The sequence below is a fragment of the Pseudoliparis swirei genome, chromosome 1, assembly GCF_029220125.1.
Source record: "Pseudoliparis swirei isolate HS2019 ecotype Mariana Trench chromosome 1, NWPU_hadal_v1, whole genome shotgun sequence".
NCBI classification, from domain to species: domain Eukaryota; kingdom Metazoa; phylum Chordata; class Actinopteri; order Perciformes; family Liparidae; genus Pseudoliparis; species Pseudoliparis swirei.
In genome coordinates, this window is record NC_079388.1 from 17,372,543 (window position 1) to 17,384,246 (window position 11,704).

At 44.9% G+C, this 11,704-nt stretch overlaps 1 protein-coding gene across 1 annotated transcript; it reads right to left on the reverse strand.

Moving 5' to 3' along the window:
• Positions 1 to 235: 235 nt before the first annotated feature.
• On the reverse strand, positions 236 to 9,906 carry parp10 (poly(ADP-ribose) polymerase family member 10). Its single transcript, XM_056418776.1, has 11 exons — positions 9,779 to 9,906; positions 8,196 to 8,371; positions 7,577 to 7,819; positions 7,249 to 7,479; positions 6,143 to 7,158; positions 5,782 to 5,994; positions 4,220 to 4,346; positions 3,158 to 4,144; positions 2,836 to 2,969; positions 2,078 to 2,252; positions 236 to 1,529 (listed from the first exon to the last, which is right to left on the reverse strand). The coding sequence occupies exons 1-11, from the start codon at positions 9,892 to 9,894 to the stop codon at positions 1,231 to 1,233; spliced, it is 3,717 nt and encodes a 1,238-aa protein (XP_056274751.1). The 5' UTR covers positions 9,895 to 9,906; the 3' UTR covers positions 236 to 1,230.
• Positions 9,907 to 11,704: the final 1,798 nt, after the last annotated feature.

An 11,704-nucleotide genomic window follows, 5' to 3' on the forward strand; every position in this document is an offset into this window, starting at 1 on the left:
TGCCTTCGGGTCAATATGACCCGATTCAATGTTTAACCCTCCTGTTACCTTTATATTTACTAACATATTTTACCCTTGAGGTCAATATGACCCCAGCTATTAAAATCTCCAGAAAATTATTAGAATTAATATTGTTTTCCAAGTTTAAGTGTGAGGTACTTTGTTTGTTTGTTGACTCCCGAAAGAACACCGACATTAAACATTGAATCGGGTCAAATTGACCCGAAGGCAACACAAGGGTTAAAGAAACTTTATTCTTCTTTCAAATAATGCTCTTTCTTTTCGAGACTGCAAAATGTTCATGTTTAAAACAAAAAAACAATATGATTTAACAGTTTGTAATAAAAAGAGAAGAAAAAACATCTTTGGTAGATATACTCCCCAGCAGAAGTTAGACATAAGAATTTGCAATGATCACCACATGTATTTTTGCACACAAGTCCTAACTCACAGATTATGTTGTTTTATTAAAATAATACACGTCTCAGAATTCCATAGTGAGCTAAAAGTGTCAGTGATGGAAAGCTTAACATTTACAACATGTATAAGATAGCTTACAACTCAGAAAACAAAACCAATGCATGACGTTGGGGACACTCGTCGTCATTTCCAACCAAGACCCAACTGTCTTCCTTTTTGAAAACAAAGTTATTATTTCCGTATAACGTTTTGTTTTTGGGTGGAGCGGTGGACCTGTGTCTGCTATTCTCAGAATCTCTTCTCATAGAACTAAGAAGAGCCTCGACGCTTCAGGGGAACTCAAACCTCTGAAACCCACAAAAAAATAACCATATAAATCATAGTTAAACATATTTTATGTGCACAAACTCATAACCGGGGAGTGATAGGTTGCGTTCACCTCCTCCAGATAGAAGCTGGTACACGCTGCATCCAGCTTCAAATTACATGAAAACTTTGTGATGTCCCACGAAGGAAAATCAGGACCAACACAGGGCAAAGCATTCATGTTTGATTTCAAGACCATAAACACATCATATGTCAGATACTCGCTAGTTTAATCACGGAGATGAATCTCTGTACTGTGTGGTGCCAAATTCATTTTCTCTGCAGTAAAATAAGCTTCTCTTGATCAGACTCGACTAAACTGATCAAACATTCAAAAATCCGTACGCGTCGACATTTTAGATCATGAAAAGCTGCCGTCTCACTAGAATTATAACAATAATTAACCCTTTATTAACCACAATTCCCTCCGTCTCCCGTTGCCGCTCAGCGGTGGATCCTCTGGCACGTGATGAGATATTCGGGGAACGCCTGCGTGTCGTTGAAGATGACGAACATGGCCGGCTTGGTGATGTCGTCGGTCACGCTGTCGTACCGGAGGGGGATGCCGTCCGTCTCCTTCAGCGGGGCCGTCTTCATCGAGTGGCAGCCTTTGGTGTAGTCGCCCGTGAGGACCTTGGACACGAAGATGTACTTGTATCCGTCGGCGTTCGGGGGCGAGTATTGTTCCTGGACGGACAGCGCCGAGTTGACGGCAAAATACACGCCCTGACCGTAGACGGTGGCTGTGGGAAGCAAAAAGATCAAAGGAAAGAGCTTTTTATTGGCATTGTTGTTATACAACGAAACAAGAGATAGACAAGTACAGGGTAAAAAAATACACACACAAAAAAAAAGTACAAAACAAGATAGGTGTGTGTGCGTTTGTTTCCATAGTGCAATTGTGTAACATGTCTCAGTAATATTGTTACATTGTAGCAGCTCGATATGGAAGGGAGGGGTGTGTGTGTGTTTCTGTCCGTCTGTGTGTGTGTATCTGTCTGTGTGTGTGGTTCTGTGTCTGTGTTTCTGTCTGTGGGTGTGTGTTTCTGTCCGTCTGTGTGTGTGTGTGTGTATCTGTCTGTCCGTGTGTGTTTGTCCGTGTGTGTGTGTGTTTGTCAGTCTGTGTATCTGTCTGTGTGTGTGTCTGTCTGTGTGTGTCTGTCTGTCCGCGTGTGTGTGTGGCTACAGCTCTGGGGGAAGAAGCCGTTCCTCAGTCAGTTAACTGAACGATCGAGACGAAACAAAATGAAAACAGTGGCGTAAAAAAAACAACCCCAACAACAAAACACACCGTTCTTTCCAGAGAAGCTTCTGTTGAACCCGTGCACGCAGATCTCTTTCACGCAGGTCTCGCTCGTGCCGTGGTAGAGGGTCCGCTCGATCTCCGGGTACGTGGCGTGCTGCAGCACGCTCGCCTTCTTCAACTTGTACTGATTGAAGAGCAGGCGGTTCATGAGCTTCTCCACCTGTGGGGGGGGGGGGGGGGGGAAATAGTGTTATTATAGTTGCATCCAGCATCCATAGTTGCATAGCGTTTTGTTTTTGTTCTTTATTGTGTTTCCTCTCTGTATTTCCTGTACTAGGTAGGTACACACCAACAGAATCAATAAATATAATTTTGAATATTTACAAAATAATAATAAGTTATAATTGTTAATAGTGGCTTAAACATGTAATTAAAAATAACCACAAAGAAATAAGCATACAATTGAATATGATTGACTGATGTGTTTTATTTATTTGTTTTTTGTTCAAAAAATCTAATAAAACATTTTTACTCTGTAGACTCCTTTCTAATAGTCTTATTATTGACATTTATATGACAATTGCTCATATACTGGAAGCCTAAATAAGTATATTTATTATTTTTAAAACAACGGTTAAATGTTATTTCACAAGTTTCACAAAGTGCCTCCAATTTATTTTTAAATGCCCCTGGGTTTCAGTCAGTGATTGTCAAATTGCCCTCTAATAAATATGTAAATTTCCTCTCCTGATAACATCAAACACATCATTGTCAGTCCGTCCTTCGGTCTCGTTTCCACTCGCCTGTATGATTCTGATCTTGCTGTGGAATTGCTGAATGCTCTCGTAGAAATTCTTCACCACGTTCTGAAATTCGTCGGATTCCTCGTCGACCTTGGTGGCCTCGGGCATGTTGGACAGCAGCGAGTATTCCTCCTCTGTCGACACGGGAAGGGGTTAAGTGAATTAAAAATGGGGAGGAGCCAGCGAGCTAAGAGTCACGAGTTCATCAATTTCCACTGTGGTCCTTGATGGAGACGTGCACTTGAAAACAAATGGCTGAAATGGTGCATTCAGGTACATTGGTGTCTCGTCATTTGGTTCTAAACACTCGGAATCCCTTTACCTGGTACGTCGGCGTCCAAATCGCCCATTTCGGGCATCTTCCTGGAGACTTTCACAGATTTCCCAGAAGCCACGTTGACCTCCTGCATCTTCTGAAAGTTGATGACGTGGGGCTGCTCGTCCAGCAGGATGTCGAGCGTCTCCAGCCGCATCCTCAGCGCGTTCTCGATGAACACGGTGGCGTCGGGCGAATACAGGGTGGCGTCCGAGGAGTCCGGGTCGTGGTGCATCCACTGCACCGTCCTCAGGATGTCCCGGTCGGGCACGGAGGAGGCCATCCTCTCCAGCAGCAGCTTGACGTCGGCCAGCGCCCCGCTCACGTAGTCCTTGAAGCCGCACACCGCGATGATGGTGCCTTTGATGTGGACGTCCACGCCGTGCTTCCTCTTGATCACCTGCAGACACGTCCGGTGGTACTCGGACATGTTCTTCACCGTCCGGTGCTCCAGCTTCTCCTCCACCTGCCGCTGGCTGACCTTCTTCCCGAAGGCGATGTCCACGCGGATCAGGTCGCAGTTGTAACCCGCGAACACAAACAGCTGGAGGGTGCCGGCCGCCTCGATGGCGTCCCGTAAGCGGGCGCCCTCGCCCTTCGCCGCGTCGGGGCGCCGGTCGCCGCCGGAAGAGGCCGCCTCGTGCTGGCTCTTGGACAGCTCCAGGGCGTCTTTCAGCTGCCGGTCCTCGTCCTGCAGCGACCAGTGGCTGGACTCCATGGAGTACTGGATGGCCAGAGACAGCTGGGCGTCTTCTTCGAGGTCGCTGGTGTGGTAGAGGACGCCGCCCTGCAGCCGGCGCAACCCGCTCGTGGTTTCCACGAGAACCGAGCGATGGAAATCGTCCACGGCCATCCCGGAGGCGTCCGGGTCCGCGAGGCCGGCGGGCTCCTCCGCCGAGTACATGTCCAAGCCGTCCATGTCGTCGGCTCGGTCCGAATCGGGCGCCCCCTTCTCGAGCGCGCCATCGATTCCCGCCGCCTCGTCTAAAAGGCCTGCGAACGAGAAAAAGGAGGTTCGACGGATTGTTTTAGAAAGTATGAGAAATGGTCGCGGACGAGAGATACGACCTTCGTCGGGAGCGGCGTCGTGATCCGTCTGCATCGAATCGGCCTTCAACTCCAGAGGAGCGCCGTCCGGAGATGCCCGCTGGAAGTTTTTGCGGGACATCATTTCCCACGCGGAGACGAAGAAGTCCTGGAAATAAAAAACAATTCAAAAGCTTCTGTGAACGACAACTAAGTCGCAACTAGATTCTACGATGTCTCCGGGGATTCCGTGGAGTGTGAAAAACGCCTCCAGTTGTTACAGATGTTCGCCGTGTCTCGGTGGTTTTGCATAACTTAGCTCATCAACTACTAATCGAGAATATTTCACAATTTAAGATGTTTTTAGGGTAATTATTTCTGTGACTGGCAGCGGTCTCAAGCCCGCCGATCGGCCCGAGGCATCCCCGACACGAACCGTTATCACGTTGACATTTTCATCGTGTGGCAAGAAAGGAAGACACGTTTCTCCTCGTCGGGGAGGGCGAGGAATCCGTCACGCTGCGATAAGACGGGAAGCTAAGCGGCACATCGGCAGGTGATGTTTCCAGAACAATAAACCCAAGAAACAATAAGGAGGAACAAAAAAGGACAATATGAAAAACAAAAAAATAGTTAAGAAATTGTGTACATGAAATGATTTCTGTTGTGGAACATTTGAGACGTCAAAAAGTTGAAAAAAAGATTTTGAATTAATCAAATTAGGAAGCGTTTCAACAGTCCTCATGAACACTGAGACGAGGAAAAAACAAACTGTGTGTTCTCTCAAACAAACGGATGATTCTCACGACTGGCGTGTCCATCAGTCTTACAAATTGTCACGCTTTGTCACATAGCCAGCAGCGGTGCAGCTAATGGTGTGAAACCACTAGCCGGGGAGGACATTTACATTTTATTTAGGGGGCAATTTTTGACCCCACTGACTAAAATCCAGGGACATATAAAAATAAATTGCGGGCACTTTTTGAAACTTGTGAAATAACATTTAACCGTTATTGAAAAGTATTTAGGCTTACAGTATATGAGCAATTGTCATAAAAAATGTAAATAATAAGACTATTAGGCAGCAGTCTACAAATACAAAGTGTTTTAACAAAACAAAAACAAAAAAAACATCAGACAATCGTATTCAATTTTATTCTTATTTATTTGTGGTTATTTATTACATTTTTAAACCACTATTAACAAGTATAACTTATTCGTTTGCTTTATAATTCAACATTATATTAATTGATTTTTTGTGTGTGTACCTACCTAGTACAAAAATAAAATAAAAAATAAAACACTTTTAAATGATCAGGATGATCAGAGGACATTCTGGGGGCATTTGTTGCCCCTCTAGTGATGTCAGGGGCAACGTTATATTCCTAAGGGGCAGTTTTGCCCTTTGCCGTCGTGTTTCCGACGCTGACCTCTAGTATGTTTTTATTTATTTATATAACAGCATGTCACACACCATTTATCGGATGATTGCTCCGATATGCAAAAAAAATTCCTTGAAACATGAACATCGTTTTTTCGTGTGACGAGCGAGAGAACTGGCTAACCGAGAAGAGGTGTGGCCCCAAAGGGGAGCCGTACGTTACCTGGTGTGGCAGGTATTCCCAGGGCACGAACTTCTGCCTGATGTAGACCGTGAACTTCGTCTCCATCTCCTTCATGATCTTCGTGCACTCCGACTCGTTTAAGAACCGCGTCACCCCCGGCGCGTTCACCGTGATGGTCCTGGTGCAGATGGAGGACACGACGCCTTGCAGCACCTCCTCGGCCATTTGACACGTGGTGGCGGGGCCGTGGAGCTGCCGGGGGGATTCACAAAAATGACAACGGGGGAAAAAAGATGAAAACAATCTGAGAACTTTAAAAAAAAAAAAAAGGGGGGGCAACAAAAATTTAAAGAGACAGTAGCTTGAAAAGCAAACATTCAACCCCTGGTGCATCACATACCTTCAGCCCACAAACGCCCTCTGCTTCCAGAGGGATGATGGACACCCGGTCCATGTCGGCCAGCAGCTGGTGACAGTGGATCTGGATGTACTTCAGGATGCCCGGCTCCATCGAGATGACCGTCTCCCTTTCGATGGGCGTGGTGAGAAACTGCACGATGGCCGCCTGCTTCTCGCCCTCCATCCCTTTCAGAGTGCACACGTCGACATTGCCGCCTCGTTCCGACACCTTGACGGTGGAGAAGCCCAGAGCCTGCAGGAACTCGGACCACTCCCTGCAGTACAGCATGCACTCGTTCTCCGAGTCCACCGCGATGCTGAGGCGACTCAGCTGGGATTTATAAAAGCTACACGCCTGGTGGGCGGAGTCCTGGGAGAGGGCGGCGACCACGACGGTGGCGTCGGACACGGTGTACGTGGCAGGCGACCCGGCTTCAGCCCCGGCTCGCAGGAGGTGCTCTTGTACCTCTTTTCTCGCGAGGAGCTGAGCCATCTCGGACTCGAGGGTGAAACGACACTCGGCCATTTTGCCAAAAAAGTCGGAGACGGCGCCTTTGATCCGCTCGACCAGTCGCCCGTCGGTCCCCGCGATGTGCACGCCGCCGTCTTCGATTCGGACGGTGACGTTCGGGTGGGCGTTCTCGGTGTCCCGTCGGAAGGCGGCGAGTTCAAACAAAGCGAGTTTCGCCGGGTCGGCGACAGGAACGCGACTCGATATCGTAGCTGCCGCCTCCGTCTGCTCCTCCATGACTTCCTCGGCCTCGTCTACCGCCGGTTCGCGGGCAGCGAGAGGCCTCGAGGCCGACGGGGAGGAGGCCCGGCGGTCCGCGTGGACCGCGACGGGAGGACTCGTCTGCATCGGCGTGTCCTCAGAGTTCCTCTCGGTCACGCGTCGGCTCCCGATTCCAGAGTCCTGCGACGTTAATCTTCCCGCGGGTAAGAGGAAGTCAAAGTGCGGCCTCACGCCGAGATCGGCGCCCTCCAGTTTGTGCGGGTGGTCGAGAATCGGGCCCACGGCTGTTCAAAGGAAACAGACATTTGGATTATTAAAAGAAGCCGGAACAAAAGTAAAAAAAAAAAAAAGAGCTTGTATAAAAACGAACGTACATTCGTAGTTGACGAAGGACACCACGGCCGTGCGATCGGAAAGCATCGTGACCTCCTTGACCTTCTGGTCGCCACCTCGCCGGCTCTCAAAGTACAACGCGAGCAGGTCCGGAGTGGTGCCGGGCTGCAGGTTCTCCACCAAGACGGAGTCCGTCGGCTCGGCCTGTTCCAGACTCACCTCGGCGCCGTCCAGTTTCCTCTTGGAGATTTTAGCGCGAAGGTTTTGGAAATCTACAAATGCCATGATAGAAATATTTGGAAGCGGTACAAAAAACTGAATGATTTTTTAAAAAATTAAAGAAAAGAGAAACATGCATGATTAGTCCACCTTTGGAGAGCGGTTGGCTGAGGGAGATGAGGATGAAATCTCTCCCCGGTGAGGGATACAGAGTGTAGTCCGGCATGTTCAAGCCCATCAAGTTCTCCACATAGAGCTCTATCATCTCCGTGCTGGTGTCGGGGTTGATCCCCCGCAGCAGCAGGCGATATTGGTCCTTTGAGGCGGGCCTCCTCACACACAGCTCCACGTTATGCAGAACGTGGTGCCCTTTCGACAGCACTCTGGCTGCGTCTGTCAACGTGATCCCGAAAAGAAGAAAGAAAAAAGGTATAATTAGCATATATTTCATGACAAATTGAGAGACTTGTTCCGTTATTCGTCGAAAATTTGATTTTCTGATTAGCACTGTAATGCTTTGTTCCTACTTCAGTGTTCTGGGCTCTTTAAAGTAGTTGTGTATGAATAATACTGTAGATATCCTACACCATTGTTGACGATTATATCATTTGTTGATGCAACTTATGCTTTAATTTTTTAAAGAAATGTGTATGTGAATATGAAAGTTTTTTTTGGTCAAAGTTTATCAGATCCACAAATATTCCTGCACATATTTGCAAAAAAATCCTCCCCCCCCCACCGCTACAAAAATCCTCTGTTTTCAACTCGCCTTCCGCCTCTTCAAACACCAGCACGGCGCGGTCGCCGCTCTTCTCCACGGAGACGAGCGGACCCCCCCCGGAGCGCCGCTTGTTCTCAAAGTACAGAAAGAGCAGCTCCTCGTCCACGGCGGCCGGCAGAGCCCGCACCTCCACCGTCCTGCTCTCCGGGCTTTCAACGGGCATTCTGAAAAACATGAGAACCGCAGGGAGGCCGTATTCATACCAGTTTGAGTGGTTCTAAACATGAGTTTACATCTTTTAGTTTGGGTCAGACCGATCCTGGAACCCATCCGTCCGATAACGATTTAGCCTCTAGACCAGGGGTGTCACACTCATTCTCACCGCGGGCCACACCAGCATCATGCCTGCCCTCAAAGTGCCGGTTGTAACTGCAACACTGTAGAAACTACTCAAAAATATTGTTAAATAACTCAATTTGCATTTGATTATTGTTTATTTGAGTGTAGAAATATTGTACATAATAAAATGCCTCTAATATTATAACATAACATCCATTTCATTTGAAACCTTCAAAATAAAAGCACAGGATATTTGTCTTACATTTAAGAAAAGGTAATCAAATGTCTTTCAAGCCGTCAGGGGCCACATCAAATGATGTGGCGGCCCGGACTTAGCCCGCGGGCCTTGTGTTTGACACCTGTGCTCTAGGGACTACTGACAATATCTCAGGTGTAAAGGAGGTGTAGCGAATATATCTGTTGAGACTTGAGAATGGAGTAAGAGTTGAGAGATAAGGGTCTCATCTGTTCTGAAAACATGCAGATACTTTACTTTTTTAAAGCTAATAAAAGCTAAGCCGTTGTCAGATGGTAGCCGGTGTGTTTCGGAGCTTATATATTGTCAAATATGCATTATTTTACTTTCCATTAACTGCATGTAGACTCTACTCAAGGAATGCCATTTCATTGCAGCTCAATCCCGTCAATATTATATATATTTTTTAGTATATACAGAAAGTTGCCATTTAAAAACAAGACAATTAAATGCACTGTTGCTTTAATTTAACATTTGACAATGAAAAGGATACTTCCGTTTAAATCCTTAAACATATGCCACACGTTTTGTGATACGTATTTACAACACAATTATTTACTTTTACTCCAGTGAATGTATTCACAGAAGCAAAACAACCACCTTTTTCTTATTTTAAATGTAGTTTACGGTCGCTAATGAGGATCTGTGCACGTGAAGTACCCGGGTAGTGACTCACAGCCCGGATATGAGGCGGACAGGTAGCTCCGGGCCCTCGCAGCAGCTCGTTACATGTACAGGTGGTGCATTTACGACATGAACAATGTCCTTCAACAATTCACCAACAGTTACGGTCTGTTGTTGTTGTTGTTGCTGTTGTTCAACGGGAAGTTTACCTGAAGCTCGCGTCTAATGTTCGGTCGTTAGCTCGCTAGAAAGTGAAACTAGAAAGTTAGCTCGCTGCAGCTGCCATGTCGGAAAAGCTGTTTTTTCTTTCTCCCCCTCTTCGTTTTTTTAAGTGCCCGTGGGGTTTATTCACGTACTAATAACACGACACGCTTCATTAATGTGTTCGCGGCTGTGTTGCTGCACGACTTACCTGCCGCTAAAAGGGAAACATTTGCTCTTAAAGTCGTTTCGCGCAAACAGGTTGAGCCAGAGACTCGAGGACTTCCGTGTTGTGCTGCTCGTGTCGAGCGGGGGGGATGACATCATCGGCTTCACGATTTAAAGGGGAACGCACATTTATTGAAGGGGCGCAAGGCCAACGTGACCCCCTTCAGGCCTGAAACCCTGACCCCTCAGGGGATTACTGACATAATTAATTTGACTAACTGACTTCCCCCCAAAACATTTGTATTTTTGCATTTCCTTTATTATTTAAAATATTAAATGTAAATGACCTGCCCTGCTATTGTATTTAATTGTATTGTATATATGTAAACATGTTGCTGCTCCCCCTGGGCATTAATAAAGTGCATATGTTATCTTATTCACGAGCTTAAATGTGTCGTTTTTCATCTTGAATTTGTACTTCAATAGACTTTGCATTGCGTATATAACTACTATATATCGTCTACATTAAACATGTTTTCATAAGTGGTGTCTTTTGGGATATGGGATTAATTCAAAGGTTCTGTAAAAGTGAAATATAAAATTAAAGAAGTGGATCTATTGTCATCTGTGTGAGATATATGGTACTGCAGATGCTTTTATTAATTGTCAATTAAATTATAACTGTGAATTTGAGGGACGTAAAACTCCCAATCATACTGAAACAGGTTCTTTCTTTCTTTCTTTCTTTATTCTGAGGTCTGATGTCTGATGTCAGATGTCAGATTGATTAATGTGCCATGCTGAGTATAGAGTGTGTTCTTATACATTGGATGAGATATAAATAGAGCGGTGGCTGAGCAGCCGTCACGCGGGTCAGTGATTTCTATAGTTCATTTCAATTTCATGCCATTATTATTAACTTATACATATAATTAGTCTGCTCAGCTGAGCATTTAATGAATGTAATGCAGCATGTAAAGTGCTTTAAGGCCGAGCTTCAAGTCAGTGACTTTAGCCTTCGAGACGCTCTTTTTATATTGCAATAACTTTTGATGTTTGAAAGAAGTTTGGGCTGTTTACTCAACGATATAAATATATATCTAGTGGATTAAAAATGTAAAACAGGATAAAGAATTAATAAGACGTCTGATTTCTGATTCAGCAACCACACTAATTATACTAATTTGTGAAAAGGAACACAATTCTCCGACAGCAGCCTGAAAACAGCTGCATTGTGAAATCAAGCTGTGATACGCTGTAATGAAGCAAAAAATAAAAAATAATTAAAAAGCAAAGAAATGTGCAGCGGCACGCAGTGCCAAGTCTGCGGGGATAACAACTGTAGCGTACATTTTAAAATCTCATTTAAGCTTTCAATTTAAAAAGTCAAATATCCCGCTGCAGCAGTTTACCGTTCATTATTTATATTTAGTGTTGCATTACGATGATTTCACACCATGTGTTCACCATGTGTTTAATATGGATTATTTTCAGCAAAAAAACAACTAAATATTGATTTTTCAAATGAAAAGAAAGAATAACCTCAATAACCTGCTGGCAGTCACACATTTCTGTTATAAGTCTACAGTTATAGTGATCTTGAAGTTTATAGAAACAATTATTATGCCGACATGTGATGTATTTATCTTCAAATAAAAGACATCTTTCATTGAATCATCAAATTAAATAATTGGTACAAACTATAGCCATCTATAGTACAGCTTCCCAAAACACACAGACACACACACACACATATATATATATATATATATATAAATATATATATAGCTGTATATAATCAGTGCATGTATATTTATATATTGTATTAATATTTATTTATACGCTTCTTCCTTCTTTTCAATTATTTAAACGGAAAAACTCCAATTATTTATTTTCTGTTTCACTTTTGGAGTTCACTGACAACTGAATAATTGAATAATGCAAGTTTTTCATTATCCATCCCTCCCAC